This window comes from Xiphophorus maculatus, chromosome 13 (genome assembly GCF_002775205.1).
Source record: "Xiphophorus maculatus strain JP 163 A chromosome 13, X_maculatus-5.0-male, whole genome shotgun sequence".
Classification (NCBI taxonomy): domain Eukaryota; kingdom Metazoa; phylum Chordata; class Actinopteri; order Cyprinodontiformes; family Poeciliidae; genus Xiphophorus; species Xiphophorus maculatus.
Genome location: NC_036455.1, coordinates 22,243,355 through 22,263,646, shown reverse-complemented (window position 1 = coordinate 22,263,646; position 20,292 = coordinate 22,243,355). Strand labels below are relative to the sequence as shown.

At 38.3% G+C, this 20,292-nt stretch overlaps 1 protein-coding gene across 1 annotated transcript in view; it reads left to right on the top strand.

Moving 5' to 3' along the window:
- LOC102216758 (rap guanine nucleotide exchange factor 5) overlaps window positions 1–20,292 on the top strand; it is a 46,784-nt gene that overhangs the window by 16,269 nt on the left and 10,223 nt on the right. Inside the window, exons 5-11 of the mRNA XM_005802685.2 lie at window positions 614–791; window positions 5,985–6,066; window positions 6,194–6,242; window positions 6,368–6,441; window positions 9,796–9,978; window positions 16,689–16,834; window positions 17,694–17,794. Of these exons, the coding sequence (XP_005802742.1) occupies window positions 614–791; window positions 5,985–6,066; window positions 6,194–6,242; window positions 6,368–6,441; window positions 9,796–9,978; window positions 16,689–16,834; window positions 17,694–17,794 (813 nt within the window). The remainder of the gene's footprint in view (window positions 1–613; window positions 792–5,984; window positions 6,067–6,193; window positions 6,243–6,367; window positions 6,442–9,795; window positions 9,979–16,688; window positions 16,835–17,693; window positions 17,795–20,292) is intronic.

Genomic DNA, 20,292 nt, shown 5'->3' with positions numbered 1-20,292 from the left:
GCCACGATGAGGAAAGAATCATGCTTTTTTTCTTAAATTTCACATCATTGTATCACAGATTCTTCTGAATATCTAGTGTTTGAATCTTTTACCTTGTTTATCCTTCTGCCTCTGCTGCATACCAAGACAGCCTCATGCTGAAGGGTTTTTTAATGTTTTGACTCTTGCTGGTTTCTTTTTCTGTCACTTGACAGTGTCATAGCTAACTTTGAAGGTTTTGTTATGGTTTTGTCATCGAGTTTTTTTGTTGGAAAAAAAAACAAAAAAACAGACTAATTCACAACATATCTGCACATTTGTAAATTCACCCAAAAAGTTGTTGTATCATGTCTTCTGGAATGACTTTCTACTTGTCAATTAGATTCATTGCTGTCACTTTCCTTCTATGTGATGCTACATCGAAGGAAGATTCTACAGGAAGTCCATTCTTTACACACAAGCACAAAACTTGAATCTTTAGTGGCATAACTAACCTCATATCTGTATTAGTTTTTGACAACAGTATTGAAAGCAACATTTTTTATATTTTTTCAACAGCATGATTTTACCCTAATTAATGACTAACCCTACTGCTTCTCACTGCTGTTTTCTGTTTTTATTTAATTATTTCCAGTGGACCAACGGGTGGTGTTTTCGGACTCTAACACTTACTACCAGTTCAGTTTTGAAGAGTGTGACTCTGCTTCCTGCGAGTTTCGCTCCAATGAGGGGGAGTGGCCAGAAGCTGTGAAACTCCTCCTACAGCTTGCTCCATATGTCCAGTTTCGCTCTGGTGGTGGGGCCAATAGCCCGTAAGTAATAAATAAATGTACAGGAGAATGTTATTTATTATGTTTATCTAATAGAACTGAGATGTGGATTGTTATAAAGGTCGTTGTTGGTTCTATGCATCTATTTTTTCCAGAAACTCGCAGTTTTTTCCAGACTTTTCTCCCTATTCCATTCTCTAAAAGATAATTGTTATATTTCTTATCTTTACATTTAAAGCCATCGAAAAGATTTGAGAAAAAATGCTATGTTTCTGGACACAGGATCATCTAAACAAAGTTGTCTCATACAGCAGAACTTTGTGGAAACACAGTTTTATGGTCATTTTCCTAGTATTTTAAGCACAGAAGGAAGCCTGTTGGTACTGAGAACTGTCTGGGAGTTCATTACTTTTTAATTGCAAGTCTTGCCATTGAGGCAAGTGTTTCTAACACTTCTACACAGTTAGTATTAGGATCAATTGATGCTGAATTTTTAGGGCTAAATGCTGAGGGATGGAGAGCATGCCATGATGTTTTTAAGTCATAATGAAACAAATAAATCTTAAAGCAGTCAGTTAATGAGGAATTTCTGACTCTAAATTAGATCATTTTAAATAATCTAGATTACATACGATTGACGAGCCAATAGCGCAAGCTAATTAAATTAAATGTGAAATTGTTATTTACTGGAATTACAGCAAGAAGCTTTAAAGACGTCACTGTTTCCTTCATAAGAATCTTTTCTAAAGAGTCTGTGATTTTTCACGGTGACTGTGGCATACAGAAAGTTGCAAACATGTTCGGTAAATCTAGACTAACTCTTTTTGACTCCATTCAAAATGTCTCAACATCAAGTGACCCAAAAAAATAATAAAAGAATCAACAAGTCTGAGTCTGGGAACTTCTAAATTTTGAATGAAAAATGTAAGAACCCTGGAGCCATAGATGGTCTCCACTGACCTGAAGTGGAAAGCTCATTGCTTCTTTATACAAGCCCCAAGTGACAAGCTTCAAGTTTTGATTTGTGATGAAGGTCATTTGTCAGTTTGATTTGCAGTAAAAAAGAAAAAAAAATGCTGCTGTGTGTGCAATTCTGTCCTTGGAATATAAAAGTCACCCTACCAAAGATCCTCTTAAAGTCCCTGAGAGAACCTAATCTCTGTTCAGTGTTTTACATCCTCTGCCTCCTTTGAGGGATATTTGTTTGCACTTACACAACCACATCTATAGAGGAAGGGCACATATATACAAAAAGTGGCACATGATGTGATCAGTCAACATACATGAGCTGGTCTCCAGGGCACTCCCACTCACACGCTTTGAGTTGTGTCACTCAGAGTTCCCTGCTTTGCTGCGCCTGTAAGTCGACTTCCTGCTGAGCCCGCCACTGAACTCAATCTGTCACTCAGAGAAATAAAGTGAGATTTGTATGTGCGGGTAATGAAACTGAAGTGTATATATGGAGAGCGAAGAGATGGAAACGTCAATGTATTCTTCTGTATGTCAGCTTCAAAGAGCGCATGTACAGACACCATGCAGAGAGTCTGACGAAACAAACCCAAATGTCATATTTGTGGTAAATCTTGTGTATCAAAGCGAACATGGCTCTGTGTTTTGGATCAGTACCTTTGTATGCAATATAGTAGTTGACATGCACTCTGATTTACTTTATTTCACTGCTTGCACAAGTCAGCAGGGTTCAGACTAATGCGTGGAAAACATCAGAGCCACTTTATGTCTGATTGAATTTTGCAACTTGTCATGTTTTGACAGTAAAATGCTAAAAAACAATGAATTTTCATGGCTTCAGTGCTGTGCAAAAGTCTTCAATCATTCCTCTTTATAGTATGATTCCAATAAGCTAGAAATTTTCCTAAACTAATTTACACAAATATTTCTTATTGCTGTCTGAAGATCTTTCAAATTTGATATTTTTAACCATAATCAGTCATTCATTTATGAACAGAACAGCATCACTTCCAGAGGTATCCGTCATGCTTGACAAGCAACTTAAGTGACTGAGGAAATAAATCAGAGACAAGCACTCCTCGGTTAAAGAAATGAGTTTGCTTCAATTTACATACTTCTACCAGCTTTGCATGTCTTGAGATTGACATTTTAGACTATTCTAACCTAGGCAAAAACTCATGCTCAGTAAGACTGGATGGAAATCATCTTTTAACATTGCAGTTTCTTACATGTTTCCATCTTTTTTTTTCCTCCAGCTTCATATTCATGCAATACTTTGTATTGGTCCAAATAATATACACTGAAACATGTGGTTGGAAAAAAAATGGGATGTTTCAGTTAACATTCACACTGCTCTTTTGGCAAAAAATCATCTATTTGCTTCAAATTAAATTTGACCCTTAGAGTTTCTTCTTTTCGTTAGATAGAAATCTAGTAATAAATCTAACTTTCATACTGTTTGATTCCATTTCTCTGCAGACAACCATCTCACAGCTTTCCTCCTGTTCGCCTTTCTTCAGCTAAAATGTTTCAAGCTACATTGGAAAAAAGCCAAAATTACATAACCGCCATGCAGGTCCAAAAGACTTGATGTACCAGAAAATCATCAGGCATTCAGCAACCAGACATAATTGCTCCTCATGCTTCTCTTGTCTCCTCCGTTGGACTGTCATTCTTGTTAATTATTTCCATTCTTTATTAATTTTTGTTCCCTGTGTGTTTTACCTAAGGAGGGTAGCATTACTTTGATTCTTGCATGAGTTGAAACAAAGCATGCCATGCTTCATAATTGATGACATGAGTTTTATAGTCTTTTATGAAGTTACGTTTTTGCATCATGTGTACATTGGTCATTATATTTGAGTTATTATTTACTTCATATGAAAGATTTAGCAAATCATTTAGCATCAGAAAGTAGTGTTTCCTATAAAACCCTCTTATTTTTCTTTGAAAATACAGTATATCATCAAAATTTACATTTCATCTAAGTTCACGCAACTTAGCTTCATGCATCTCTTATGTATGAAAATTTAAGTGCAGCTTTAATTTAGCACTTGGAGTTCAAGAGAAATGTGTGTGTAAAGTACATTTAAAGGAACGGTGCAACGAGAGACAACATTAATGTTTAATTCTTAGATGTTCTGCCAACTGCAGTAGGAGGCTGTGTTTGTTAAAGTTTGCTGATCAGGCTATGAACTCGTTATGAAACGGGCAACGTTAATATTTTAATCCTAGTACCTGCATCTTTCATTAAATCTTTGGCTACTTCAGCTGCTTTAAACATTAAAGGAAAAGGAACAAAAAATTCCCTCACAGCTCACTATAGAAAACAAAATACTTTATTACCCTCCTTATGCTATATGTAGTAAACCGTTTGAGTTGGGAATAATCAACAACTAAGCAGCTGTTTTTCCTGTCTTTGAAATGCAGGATGAACAGAATTGCCAGAAGCTAAAATATGATACCTTTGCTTGGGAGGAGGAATGTTGTCGCCCACTTTGCATTGCATTCTGGCTTCAGCCAGTTCATTTCTCTTTTGGATGGAAAAGGGCATAGTCAAGTCCTGAAACACACCAGTCATCTAACATCCTACACCAATAAATAAGACTCTCTGCATTACAGCATAGCTTTCATGTCTTCCTTAAGGCTGAAAATGTACATTTTTCTTGCTTAAGGAATTTGAATAAAGAATGATTTGAGGTAATTTATGCAATTCTTTGCATCACGAAGCTCTTGATGGGCTTTGAACGAGGAGGTGGTCCAGGCACAGATCCTGTTATTTCCCTGCGCCGCTTAATGTCTGGTGACACACCTCCTACTGTGCTTCGCCTCCAGGCTCCAGGCTGGTACCTTCAGGCTCACACTGAGTCACCAAATTACCAGCTGAACACTGGCTGAAAATAAAACTTAATGATCCCAAAGAGAATAAATTTAGCGTGATGATTTAGATAGCTTTTTTTTGTCTTGCAAATGGACTTGAATATTTAGTAAGCATATCTGTTTTGCCATATTTAAGAGTTAAACGCATTTTTCCCCTACAATATGAGAATGGCAGTAAACATACAGTATTTTCACACTCCTTCAAGGCATCCAGCAATCCACCTGCCTGTGTATATATCTGTTCTGGAGCTCTAGAGCTGCTGTGTCATGCTGAAGGCTATTGTGTTATCACCTACTCCCTGGCTTCTTCATCTATCATTCCACTTTATCAGATCACACTGTACACACATATACACACATAAAGTCATCCCAGGTTTCATCTTCTTTCCTCTACAACAAGTTTCACTGGGAAACGTGGATGCAATCCAAATTGTATGCAAATGGAGACGAGCCTGTGTGTGCATACATGCTTCAGGGTTTTTACTTTGTATGTGTGTGTGTGGATGTGTGGGGGTGAGGCAATGCATCAGAAACCAACCCCCGGCTTTAGTTTTCTTAGAGTTTATGTTGGATGAGGAACCCTCGGGTGCCGTCTGTTGCTGCTCAAGACCCTCTATGCAAAGCTTTTATCTTTGCTGTTAGAATAATGCAAAGTTTGCCCCAAACACAAACACTGTCTGACATGCACACTGATGAGGACAAACACTAATATATTCATGAATGCACACAGACTTAGGAAAATACTCAAGATTTAGACATCCACGTACATGTGCGCGCAGCTGCTGCATTGCTACGCTTACATCCACTGAGGGTGTGTGTGGAGCTTTTTTACATGCCGCCATATAAATGAAAAATAGACGTACCAGAAGCAAACTTCTTAAAACAGATGCTTCGGCTTCCAGAGACTGAAATGCGGTGGGGAATGTCATTCATTAGTCATTTAAAAAACTATTTGCATTATCAGTGCTAAAATGCAGAAAACCATCACATTTAAATTTGTGTCAATTTTTTAAAAAATGTGATCTTTAACTTTTTTCCATTAATTTGTGCACCTGGACCATTATTTTATAATGTTCTATATTGTGTTGTGAGAAACAAGACATCAACATTTATGTGGAGCAGCTGCATAATTAAAATGGTTAATTTAATTTAAATTTTTTTAAATAAAGGCATGTACAATATTTAACATGTGTAATTTTTTTTCTGTCCATGGATTCAAATATCCAGAGATTTTCAAGATTATGTAAGATGTAGTTCTGTTCACACAGTGCCAGGGGGCAGCGCAGAGAGGCTGCAGAGGCACGTCTGTAGGGAAGTTTTACACCTGAGGGCTGTTTGATTAGAATATTAAACAGTTGCAAATAAAGCTCTGTCTGTTTCTTTAAGGTCAGAGGAAGACTCTGAAGGTAACAGGGACATCTGCAGTGAGATTCTTCAGATGAAAGCTCTGGAGAGGCTGACTTCCACGGTCAGTGGCACCCAGAATGAAAATACAAGATAAATATGTGGCAAAACTGAAACAAACTTGGAATGATTGACAGATTTACTTTGTATTTTTTAACTTGTCCCTCTTTTTTTGTTGTTGTTTTAAACAGGTACAAAGCGAGTTGGCAGCTGCTCTCGCTAGAAAGACTCGCAAAGCTTGTAAGTAATGCTGTGGTTCAAGCGGTTCCTTGAAGCATTGTTAGTAGGAATTATTTGGATTTACCGTGAAACCATACACTTATGTAACAAACAATAATCCGCAATACGCTTTTGTTTGTTTGCAGTATCAGAGCAGGACTCTGACACAACTGAAACAAGCCGCCAGGAATCCAGCACCCCCAGTGAGGAGAGCAGCCCGGTAATATACCCACTAATACAAATGGCATTTTATATAATATATATATTATTTATACACAATCTTTAATCTCAATGTATTTCTAGTACAGCAGGCTTTTACCAGCTGATACCGATTTCTTTTAGCTCTGACCGACTGATTCCTTTTCCAACCAAATCTGATTTTTTTTCTTTCTTTTGTGTAATGATACACAAAATAGAAACGTGTTGTGGGTTCTTTGATTGTGGTAGTTTCTACTGTTTCTTTTTAAAATAAATGGCAGAAACTAAATACACAGATGCTGATCTCTAGTTGACTGACTGATGCAGCTCTACTCTTGACCTTGCTGTTTCAGTTTGCAGTCACTTGATGATTTGTATTTTTTACTCCCGCATTCAAACAATTTTAATCTTTGGAAAGGTCAATCATGAAAGATTAATTTGCAGCATAATACACTTATAAATTGCAACTGCTGCTAGTTTGTTTAAGTTGCACTCTGTTTCATTTTTTTCTGCTATTTTGCTGCTGTATTGCAAAGAGATTGTAGTATCCTACTATATTCCTCACTTCCTACATATATTGCTGCTGCACATACACAGACCACAATCCATAAGCAATAACACAAACTGCATAGACGTTGCACCATACTTAAAATGAATAGGTGGTGCTGACTACTTGGTTTCCTTTAAAGGTCATTCGAGTTCAAGTTTTATTTATGTGGAGGTACACACATGACTGAACTCTGAAAACTCAGGGGTCGGAGAAGAGTGCAGAGTAAGGCCCATGTGTTTCCTCATCCCATGTCTGTACAGTCAAAACCTTTTTCTCTCCATCAATTATTTGTTCTCTCATCACATCACTGAGACCAGGGAAGGTGGGGAAAAGAGCACCCACACACACATATAGTGTTTTATATTTCAGTCGTTTACATGAGTTATTTCCTAGTTAGCATAAATAGTTCCAGTTCATGTGTTTTATTTTGGTTTCACCTGCAAAGGTTATTATTTTAAAATGAGCTGTTATTATATTACAAAGGTGCATCTGTAATCTACTGTAGTTTCCCATACCCCAGCCAACAACAGATCTGGGCTTAGCAAACTGAAAAAGAAAAGAGCAAAATGGATTTTGAAGAAATAACTTCTGTACAATAGATGAAAACTTTGAAATAATTCACAGTTAAGCCCATAATTATAGTATCCCGTTGGCAGATTTAAGATTTAAAGGGTTGGCAGGGAGGCTTTTTAGCATTTTACAGGATTGTCCACATTTCTTAACGGGTTAAAAAATTTAGATATTTTGAAATGGTTGTTCATGCCCACCGTCTATGAATAAGTGTATTTATCTACATTGTCTTGCAAAATTATTAACTGTTGTGCATCCAGTTCACTGAGTAGGAAGTCTAACTTATTCTGTTAGAGTAACAAGTTTTCATTGTATTCTTCTGTACAAAGTAACGTGCAGTTAATCAGATTAGATGGAGAAAATCTGTGAAAATCAGTTTTCTTCCCTCAGATTCCTAAGCAGATTTGAGTTTGGACTATTTTGATATTTTGCCTATTTCACCTCATCTCTTTTGCAGTCTGTAGCAGGGCTCCTTCCAGGATTGCCTTGTACATAGCTATATTCAGCTTACAAGCTTTTATTCTTTATTTATTTTTTAAACGTGTCCTGTCCAGCAGCGTCTCAATCTATATTCCATCTTTAAAGCGTCACAACTTTCCTTTACCTACTGAAGAAAAGCATCCCCACGCCACAATGCTGCCACCACCATGTCTCATCATGTAGATGGTGCTTTAAATGTGATGTACAATGCTAGTTTTGTGCCACACAGCAATTTGCATATTGGCTAGAAAGTTAAAATTTTGTTTCATCTTGCCTGAACACCTTGTTTCAGATGGTTGCTGTGTAGCAAGCAGCGTATGAGACTTTCCAGCTTTTAACAATGGATTTCTTTTCTTTTATAAAGAAATGCAAATTCAAATCTTACAGTTGAAAATTACCTACTACTTGGCATTTGTCACATTCAAGCCTAGTGATATTGGAATTTGTGATTGCAAGGCGACAAAATGAAGCAGAGTCTAAGTGATATGAATGCAAAGCACTTCATGTTTATCAGAGAACGACAGACCATCCAGCCACTAATACATTTTAAAATCACATTAATCTTGTTTGCCTGACACTGGCTGTTGAATTGATCCCCCAGTCCCTCTGCTAATATTCATGCAACAGAGGTAGTTATACCCACTCCCATAGTCGATCATATGTATCAATAAATAACTAGGACAATGAAGCAACTACAAAATGTCCAGGATACCATTTTGAATCCAAAGCTTTTAAACTGCAAAACAACTAAAGTTTCCTGGAGTCTCATTTACTTTTAGTTCATCAGCTTAAATCTATTGATGTTTTGGGATTTCTTGATTTGAAAAAAACATTTGACACAATAGGGGAGAGCGATGTAAATTTATGTCTTGGACAGGAAGGCTACAGCAGGTCTACAGGAAGCAGAGAGGGACAAGTGGCGGTGGTTTTATATCACTGTGTGTACGTGGGTATTCCACAAGATAAGAGTTGCCATTGGGTTCGGGGGCTGGAGGGAGGCTTTCCTAGTAAACAAATGGTGTTTAGTGTGCGTGCGTGTGTGTGTGTGCGTTACCCTCTGCTAGAGCGTGGTACCGTGGGATAGTTGAGCTTACAGGAAGGGTTGCCCGACTCTCAGCCAAACGAAACAAGCCGCTCTGTCTCTCTTCCAAGGAAAATAAACAGCCCAAGCTGGCCGCCACAGGTGATAACCATCACACGAGCTGCACCCAAGGGAATGCATGCAGACACGGAAAAAAGCAACAGTTCTCCTACCATCTCTCTGCTCTTTTGTTTGAAATAAGCTTTCTAATCATTTTCGTGTCATTTTCCTTTTTAAGACATTACTCTTTGATATCCCTGCTTGGGCTTTTTTAATAGCCTGACTACAAAAGGGAGGAGACAGACACAACACACACTACCTTCTCACACAGACACCCCTCCCGCCCACTTACTACTAATCACACACACTCACTCTTTTTGCCGCCAGATCCTCTGACACGGAGCAGCTAGTCTGACACAAAGAGGTGCAACAGATAAAAAGAATTACAGCCTCTAAAAGATTGAAAGAATTAGAGACGGAGAGGAATAATAGGGAGAACAAGATAACCTAGAGACACCCAGGATTACTATTTCTTTTCATCATTGTAACGTGGACACAAATTTCTCCTTTCATCATTTCTGGATTATGCTCTGTGGAGAAATTCATTGATCTGCTGTGACCTCGGCTTTTCAGACTTTTCCAGGATGTCTTGGGACTGCGGTTTGAGATATGTCTTCATGCCTCCTGTGTTGCAGCTGGGCGGGATGTGTGCTTTGCGGGACGGGAATGGAAGTGGCGGCGGCGGTGGGATGGGGACCGTTTGTGGCCGAGAGGAGCTCACCAGTCGGTTGGGTCTGGAGGCCGTCCAGCGGCTGGCAAAAGATGGCTGCCGACTGCTGCAGAACCACAACTACCGTCTACCTGACAGGAACCAAGCGGTTAGAAGAGTTTTACTATATACACTTTATTATCATAAAATGCTGTCCAGACATTACAATTTGTGCATTACTATCTAGAAAGGAAGTATTTTGACATCATTTGTTTCTTCTTTTTACTGTTGCATATTGTCCAACTCTTAAGCTACACATGCTGGATGTATATTTATATACTAAGAAACATAAGTTATGCACAATAATAAGGTAATTTCATTTTGAAATAACTCTTTAAATACTACTATGCCAAAATAACTGAGAAATGTATATTTTTGTTGCAAATGTAAAATATATGTAGAGAAGAAAACGAAGTGTGATAAACCAGGAACCCCTTTATCTTCTGGTGTTGTAATATTCCAAAACTGTAGAAACATAAGACATTTAGAGCACAGGGACTTGGACCAGATGAGAGAAGCTGAAACAAGACCATCACCAAACTAAATAGGATGAAATGTCAAGACAGAACCAAAAATGATCTAAAGACAGATTTTATGGGCAAATGTATAAAGAACAAGTCTTGATGGAGCAGCTGGATTAGAAATTGATTCTTCTAAAGGTTTGGGTGGCTATTATTAAGAGAGGTGTAGTTGGACCATTTTGACGTGAAGATAGTATTAAATTTCAAAATCTACGATCTGCTTCTAGAGGATACTTTATTTTTGCATTAAGACTGTGAAAGGTCAACAGCATTGAGGAGGATTGTTTTTTATGCAGGGAACTCCATCATTGCAAGCAGCCAAGTGTTCGATCATGGGTATACAATAAAGGCCTCCCAGTTGGCGGAATAATAACATGGCTGTCTTCCTCACCCGACTTATATCTTATTGAGAACTCCCAGGTCCTTCTGAATTTGCCAGCTAAATTGAACCCTATTTTAAAGTGTGAGACTTAAAAAGAGGAGACAGAACAACTCTTTAAACCATATTTGGGTTCCATGAGTGGTTATGATGGGGATTATCTTTTATGCATAGTTAATTGAAGTCAGTGAACACAATAAATGTGTTCAATTTTGCTCAGTTTTTCTTTAATTTGCTGAAGGATTTTGTAATTTAACTATTGCATAATAATTATACACTTTTGTATTCTTCTTGAAAATGTCATATTTCCATTGTTTAGCATCCAGATTGAGTTTATTACATTTTGGATTGTCTTGAAACTATTGCACCTGTTTTATAGAGTCATCTAATATCAGCAGTATAACTTGCCTAATAACGCCATGCATCTTCATGATGAATGGTGACACTTTGCAAACTCCTACATGTAATCTGCAAAATAATTTGTGGCTATATGGTTAGTATGAGTGGGACGTAATGGACGTCATGTGGGTAATGTTGTCACTACTGTCGTCACTCTGAAACACAATCACAGGTGTTAGTCATGGATTCGGGTCAGGGATCAGGAGAGTAAATCCTGATCAACATGATTGGTGCCTCTGTGCCTCCAAGGTATACACAAGCACACAAGTGTGCACATTTCCTGCAGCTCTGACCTGACTATAACTCATGAAGACAGAACTGTGATCTGACATAAACACCAGCTAGAACTGTCACTGCAGATAATCTGGCCTTAGCTTTATTTAGATTACTTTTAACAACCACCACTTCTCCACTGCAGCTCGTCTGAGGGTGGGTGTTAATAATGGCTCGCTGCAATGTGAGCTCACGCTTTTATTACAAGCTGTCAGGAACTTTGTATGTCTTTCAGTTGTGCTCACTTGTGTGCGTGTCACTGTTCTGGCTGGAGCTTATAATCATTTGTAAGAGCTTTTATGCGTATGTTCATGTGCTCCCAGGCACTGTGGCAGACTGAGTCAGTGGATGCTCATAATGAGTGGGGTGTTAGTGAAGCTAACTTATAATCCCACTCTACAGTGTATACCTAAAGGCAGTAAGGGAAGCAGATGCAGCCTGACTTCACCTTACATCACACACTGCTTGTAAGATTTGTTGTTGATTAGCTAGTGTTTGTTTGAAGCCCAGCTGTGGAAATGTTTTTGCTTGGTGCACAGTTTCACTTTTTTTGTTTGCAACGATGCAAAAGTAAATATGTTCAATAATGTCACATCCAAGCATGCAAAGCCAAAGAAGTTCCCTATGGCTGCAACCTTGCTATCATTGCTAGACTGGTAAAGTGGGACTATTTTCATTGGGAATGTAACATCTAAATCTCAAAGGTTAACTATGGTAATTTTAAGATGATTCTTTTCAGCAAATCAGAGTAGTTTGTATAGTGAAGTGTTTCAAAAAAGTGGTACAGTGTTGCTTGAAGGGAAATGTCCATAATAACATCTTAGAAATCTTTATCTATTTAGCCTGATCCTGATTCATGTAACATAGAGGTAATGTATACATAGAGGTATACATTACCTCTATGTAACATAGAGGTACTTTACTAAGAATTGTGCTAAAAGAAAGGGCTGCACAAGCAAAACAATTGATGTTGTTGAATTATAATATTGGTTACAATTAACCCATGTTTTCCTCTTTTTGCAATGAAATTCCAAGCACTTGAAATATATTCCTCCAGCACACGCTGTGAATTAAAAGCCATTATTGCATTACACTCATATTGTGCATCCCTTGAAAAAACTATAAAGGCAATCAAATAAACACTCATTGCATTTTTTTTTATTTCAAGAGGGCTCTACTCACTTTTTTCATTTTTAAACTCTGTTACTTTAGAATTGTTATTTTATGTAAACATTCAAGAACCATTTAGATAGATTCTTGAAGATCTGACTTCCCTGAACTTATAAAAACTAATTATTTAATTTATTCGTGAAGGTAGTTTTTGTCTCTAATTAAATATTTTCAAATCAAGTGTTGAGTTGTTGTACTTCATTACTAATGGCTTCTTAGGGGATCACTGTGAGGACAGAAGAAGACATAGAAGTGCTTTGACCATGATGTAAAAAATTATATTTGGAGTATATACTTAGAATCACACTTTTTGGTACATCTTCCTTAATTTCAAACACTAGCTAATCAACAACAGCAGGTGTTAAGCCTGCAGAGGTCAGACTCTACCTTGTGCACTAATTATATTTCAAACATCTTTTTTACCTGTATCCGTAAAAGGAAACTTTTAATTCAAATTTAGCGAGGCTCTTCAGAATCAAATAATCCCAGGCCACTGAATTGAATGGAAATCAAAACTAAGCCATCAGTTCTATTCACAACAGATGCTGTTCTCCCTTCTAGATTATTTTGTTTTCCTTGCTTTCTTGATGGATAAGCGCTGACAAACCAATGCGAGCTGTTTCCATAGCGATATGACTGGTGTCGGTAGACTGAGCCGAGTGCCTCTCTGCCTTCTAGTCTCTTCTGACTTCAGTTTTTACATCGCTTTATTTGGTCATCAAAGTTTACTTGAGTACAAGGTCGCTGACTTTCTGATGCACTCATAAGTTCAGGTATATTCACAGTTGTGCTGGTGTTACTTCCCACATGGTGAGGGAATTACAGTACAGTGTTTGTTTTGTTTTGTGCCGCTGACCTAAAAGGATTGGGTTTCATTTTCATATCCATTTTTCCCTGGAATTGTGCCCTGCTCTATCACAGCACAGATAGGGCCCAGTCCCTGGAAGAGAAAACTTCCTCTCAGGTTTCCATGAAGTTCACCTTTTCTCTTGAAATGTTATCATATGAGCACATATGGAAGATGTTAAACTGTATGAATAACATGAAAAACTATGGAAAAGTATCCTGATTTATTGTGGGCTGTGAAATACATCATGTTATTTTTTTATTATTATTGTTTCCATGCACCTAAGATGAACATTTTACTTGTAGTTTGAGTTGAGGATATTTTAGTTGGCTTATTATCTGCTCCAAAACCCCCAGGTTCTTTAGCATAAAGTTTCCATGTGTGAAACAGAGATGTGGCAAAATCTGTGAAAGAAAACTGTATTTAACTGAATTAAAACTGAATTTGTCTGACACCCTGCTAGTTATAATGTTTAATCCTTCATTCTTTCAATACTAATACCAATATAAAATCTGCTGGAGGTTTTAGTCGACCTTAGAAAAAAGTTGGAATTAGCAAATCAAAACAAATTAATATACAAATTAAAAAGCTTTATTGAACATTGTATATCAGATTTAAATGTGTTCTGTTTGTTGTCATTAGTAAGTCCTTGTTAACTCCCATTCTCATTTGTGTACTTTCACAATACCTTCCAGACTCCCATCTTTCATCTTGCTTGCTTTTCTCATTTTTTGTTACATAAGCTTCATGGCCTCTCCCATTCACAATATTTGTGTTCCTTCTCTGAATATTTTTCCTTTTTAAAGGTTTGCAACCTTTCTGAGGTTAACATGATCTCCTTGCTCAAATTGAGAAGTGTTTTCAGAGGTTATTGTTATGAAACAATTATTGTAATAATTGTGCTTAACTTTGAATTGGTTTCTGGAAGATTGTTATCTTAAAAGGGGATGCAGAATGTGTATTTAACACTCCATTGCTCTATTTTGAACCTAGAGCTGTTTTTCTTGGCATTGATGTAAAGGAACACAGCACATTTTCTTCTACCTTGTTTATACAGTGCTTGTTCTTGGTTACATAACGTCTATAGTTCTGGCTGGCTTTCCCTTTATTAGATATCTGACCCTTGAGACAGGAAGAAGCCAGTGCTGATAACGTTGGGTGGTTTTTGAATCATAGGCAATGTGGTCTAATTGCATGTATCCCCTGCAGCACTTAGTAAATGTTATATCTTGACATCACATCTGAGCTGTTGGGTGTGGTGTTGGTGCCAGACCCCAGTGTAATTAATTGAACGGTGTCACATCTCGTTAAATTGGCTGTCACAGGCAAACAATGCTAATCTTGAGGCTCCAACTTGATGATGATAACGGCAACGGAAATTTAATTTATCACATTCACAACGTAACATTGTAATTTGTAGTATGTTTTAATGTTTCGGAGTTTCCTGTGATTTAATCAAAAATGTGTAGAATTGCAGTTATTTGATAAATTCTGCTTTTAAAGCAAGGCAGGACAGAAAGGGGATGAAAATCATGGTGGCAAGAAACTAAACATATTTCATTCTCATTTATTTATTGTAAACAAACAGCTGTTGTATTTAAATGAAAACATCCTCCCGCCAAATGTTAATGTGCCGGTAGGATGAGGTACTTAACCCTGCTTCTGGACAAACTACATTCCTGAACAGTCAGTCTTCATGATACTGTTTGTTCACTAATTGCCCCACCAAACTTCTAAGATGGTTAAAAAACAACAGGATTCATATTGAGTTTGCATTACTCCTAGGTGGGCTCTATTTTCTAATTTGGTAAATTTTTTGAATTGTGTTTTATTAAGTGGTATCAGAGTATAATTTCAAATATTTAAAAATCAATGTATTTTTATTGAATTTCGCAAATACTTTGTTGTGGTCTGTCACAGAACTCTGTGGTTGTAACACCTTGAAAATGCACCATGCAGCTGAAAACCACCAGTATCACACCTGGATAGGAGGATCTGGGAGCAGCTGAACATCTGGAGCACATTTTGCTAGAATGACTCATTAGGAATCACAAGGAAATCTAGGAGCATATTGTTTTGTCTGACCTAAGTCATGTCCCACCTGCTGCCTCTCAGGATCAGACGCTCCCTTTTATCCGACAGTCAAAGAGATGGCGTGTGTGGATTTGTTTATGTTTGCTAGCTGGTGCACGTCTCTTTTTTTTTTTCAGTGTTATCGAGAAATCTGTCATCATTTCAAGAAATTTCCACATCTGACCACAGTTACTTATAAATGCATTGTTAGGGCTTGAAAAAGGTTAGTCCTTAGAGCAACTTTCACCTCAAAATCATTAGGTTTATTATTGTTACATATGACCCAACTAAACAAAAAGTCAACCCTTATGTCAGGAGCTTCATGTCAGTGTCGTTTGCTGCGACACAGACTGCAGTGAGCATCTGCTCCTTCTCCTCTGCCTTTGATCTCTATCTCTTGTCTTCATTTTCACTTCTCACCTCAGGCTGTTTCTTCTTCTCTTCACCTGGGACTTATTCCTATTTCGCTGGACTGTCACGGCAAACGTGTGTCTGTGTATTTCTCAGCGCTGCTGCTCCTTTTTTGAGGATGAGATAATTTCAGGTGTCAGCCCACATAGCTAGCTTTCCCTGCAGTGTAATTTAATATGTAGCGCCACCACGCCTTTAAAAGAAAGGAAAGGTAATGCTTCCCTTTGATAGTGACAGATGAGGCTGTGTTGATATGCTTGAACTTACTGTATAACTATTTCATGTCTTTCGAGTTAGTTTTATTTCACAATTAAATCTTTTCTTTCAAGGATTTAATTATTATGACCTACCAAAGTGGTTATAAGCTGCTTTTCATTATAGTTCAGAATGTTCCTTGATATTCAGAATTGTCACTGCACCCTGGTGGACAAAACATGTAATTGCATCGGGAATTTCAACATGTCAGGCTTTTGTGTGCTCTGCTAGTATGTACTGTTTGCACACATGGTTGCATCAGTCCTGGATGGTTTACATATATGTATACATGTATATGTATATATGAAACAATTACTGTCTAAATAATCAGGAAACACTGTAGATTACAGTATTGAAATTTAAGACTGGAATCCATTATGAATTCTTGGTGATTTATACATTAAGCGTGTTCAGTCTTCTAGCACTTTTGTCCTTGCTTCACTTTGTGACATGCCTGTGTTGTTTTTTTTGTTTTTTTTGGTGCCCTCCAGGAAGCAGTGGGGAAGATTTGTCTGAAGGAGAGAGGACGGGACGTGTTGGTGTTGCGGAGAGTAACATCATCAGTGACGTCGCCGTCCGACCGGCCCTCACCTACATCGTCGGGGGGCGTGTCCAGAGAGGACGACTGCAATAAGAGGTTTGTCCCTCTCCCTTCATAATGAGAAACCTTCACACTAACATTAACAACAAAAACACATAATTACAGTACTCCTCCCTCTACTTTACTCGTTTTGCTTTGGGATCTCAACTTACAGAGGTGCAAAATAGCAGCAGGGCTGTTGAAACTGTACTTGTGTGTGACCAAGATAATGTATGCTTAAGCTTCTGGCTTGGAGCAGAAGGGAGAGAACGGCTTTTTGTTCTCAGCTGAAAGGGAGAAACAAGATGACACCAAGATTCTATTTATTTAGGGTCGTATAGTGTGCACATTCAAAGCTGATTTCTTTCTGCAGTGTCTGCCAAGACCCTGAGGCACAAAGCAGGGAGTGTCAGACAGGTTACGAGTCTGCCTGCGCGTGTGTGTGTACACAATTCAAAGCATTCTCAGTAACAATCAGTTCCCTCGCAGGGCTACTGTAGGAGTTGTCAGAGAGAGGGCTTTAATCTCAAAGGTTTATAGCTGACAGCAGCAGCCAGCAAGACATTGAACCCCAGGGAGGAACCCCCTCCCCTCCTGGGGATGCAAAACTTAGAGGAGGACAGATTGTTGGCATGCGATAAGACATGAAGATGAACTCTGAGATAGCTACTCTAGCACAGGCAGAGGAGGATATAGTTGACGATGAAGATAATGACGAAGACGACTGTGAGGGGGGCACTGAGGATGGAGATTGTGGCATTTCGGACACATGTGCGTTTGATGTTCCCCATTTTCCTTACATCGATGATGAAGATGTGGAGGAGGAAGAGAAGGAGAGGAGATGGAGAGATGGAGGTGACCGCACTTTGTTCTCCAGTCTTTTTGAAGAAGACTTTTGCGGTCCTTCGCCCTACAGGTACGTGGTGGTGTCAGGAACGCCGCTGAAGATCTTGGAGCATCTGCTCAGCGACCTCCGACTGGACGATCAGAGAGGAGCGATGGAGAACAGAGAGAGCGGTAAGGTTAAAAACACACACCAAACATTCCGTATTACAAAATACACTCAGTAAAAATATTGATTCGAAATGTTAGAAAAAACTAAACTTGGATGTTAAAAGGTGACGGCTGAAGTCAATAAGTACTTTTAGACAAATAATCAAACTGCACTGATCACATACCTGACTTTGTTTTTGTAAAAACATACCAGGGAGCTTCTTACCACAGTGCTTCCTAGGAATGTACTTTTCAGTGCAGCACAAGTTCCAACACAGTCCAGCTTTCAGTTTTACTCTAATCTCAAGTGGCTTCAAACCCACGAGGTGTGCACTTCCTGTCAGAGCCTCTATGTGATTGTAGCTGCATGACTCAGCCCATCCAGGTGCAGTCATTCAACCATGTGATTGCCTGTAAATATGAGGAACATTTAGGAGGTTAAATGCCATAATGAGATCGTGAAATAACAGTTTGAAGGCACTCAAGACATTTCTGCAGCAGGTAATGTTCAGAGATGTTTTGGATTCATGTCTTATTTTAGCTGTAGCTGGTATTTGTTGGTGTTCCTTGTGGTCTTTTTAATAAAATCTGTGTAGCATGCATCTTTAATCAGCCCCCTTACTCTGATAGTTCTCAATAAAATCCATTATAACCAGTAGCCTCCAGGAGTCAGCTAATTGTTCAAAACAATTTGTGTGTGTAATGTAGTCTTAGTATAAACCAGACAGTTTGGTGAAAATTTTGGAAGTTTTTTCACTTAAGAAATGAAGTTAAAAAACTGTATTACGAGGTTGTGGAGAAGATTAAAACAGAGCAGGGTTATTAAACATAATCCAAAGCTTTGAAGATTACACAAAACAATGCTCAATTAATCATCTGAAAATGGAGTATGACACAGCTGCAAACCAACCATTACAAGACCCATCCGTGTAATCTAGGAGATAATTACTCCAAGAAGCAGGAAGAGGTGAAGTCTGGAAGAGCTGCAAAGATCCACCACTCAAGTCCGTCAATCTGCTGAAATGACAGCAATTTCATATGGATCAGTGGCAAGAAGAAAAAGTTGCTATTGAGCAACCCCGTAAGCTGCAGTGCAAACATATGATCTGGTCAAATCAGACCAAAAGGGAACATTTTGAACAGCATGGTATATTTTAGAAAAACAACACTTCAGGACTTTATCAGCATCAGGTTGAGAGGATAGTGTATTTCACCTGAGGCAGTGTAGCCCAGCAGTTTTGATGGGAGAATGGATGGAGCGAAAATACTGAATCTGACTTTCCACAGGACTGTGAACCTTAACATACAGCCACAGCTGCACTGAAAAGGTTTTTGATCAAATCTGTTTCACGTATCAAACTTCAGACCTAAATTCATTTGAAACTAAGCAATTAAAATTGCTTCTCATGTAGACTCTGCAACTGATTGAGCACAAGCTATTTTTTCAAAGCAGTGCCATAGCACAAATTTTAGTTTCTACATGGTGGGGCAGTTGATATCACTGATGCCTTGGAGCAAGAAGGTCTTGGGTAGAATCCCAATTTGAAGTTTTATGGAGATTTTTAATCTCATTGGGATTTTCTTGGTTAATAAAAAAGTTTACAAAATCTCCCAGTTCATGTGTGGATTCTGTCCAGGGCACGGCTTCCTGCCACACTCCAGAAACATACATTTTTTTGATTATTCTAAATTGTAGCCAAGTTAGAGTTATGGGTGTTAATGGGTGTGAATACTTTTGAAAAAAAATTGTACAGTGCAGTAATACTGTCTTTTTGTGTTTGATAGCAGTGCTTTATGCATGCAAACTAAATTGAAAGTCTGAGATTTTTTCAACATTTCCAAATCTGATTATCAGTAACCTATCTAAATTTGGAATTAACATTTCTGCACAAAGTAAAACAAAAATGTGCATTTATGAAAATTTGTTCCAGCACACCTTCTTGAAATGTCTATTTAAAAAAAAAAAACACTGTAAGCATCATCTTTGAGCCAAGAGGTGCTTAAATTCTACTTTTATTACTTTAGTACATCAGGGACATTAGTTGGGTATTATTAAGCTATCCCACTGCCTGTTAGGATTTGTTTTTGCATTAAAGACAAGGAGTCTTTATGCATCAGCTCAGACCTCAGTATCAGCAGCTACGAATAGTCCACAGGGAGCCATCTCACTGAATTGCAGGAAGCAGAGGAAGAAAGAGGGCGAGATAAATGTGGGAGAGAACTGAGATGGGCTTTGTCGAGGAAGTCCGGCTAATATTTATTCACGGAGGAGAGTAAAGGAACGTAAAGAGAAGGGGAGAGAGAGAGGCAGGAGTCTGAGACTGTGCCCATGTTTGCCTGTCCTGTGCGCTCATGCAGCCGCAGGAAACATGTACATATATGGTGTTTCGTATGTTTGTGTGCGTGACTCCCTGAGGTGGTGCCAAGCATCAGTGTGCTGTTTTAACTGGCTTAGCTGTGCAGCGTTGAACGTGCTCTAACATGCTTTCATGGAGAGAGAGCGATTACCTAAACACCCCATT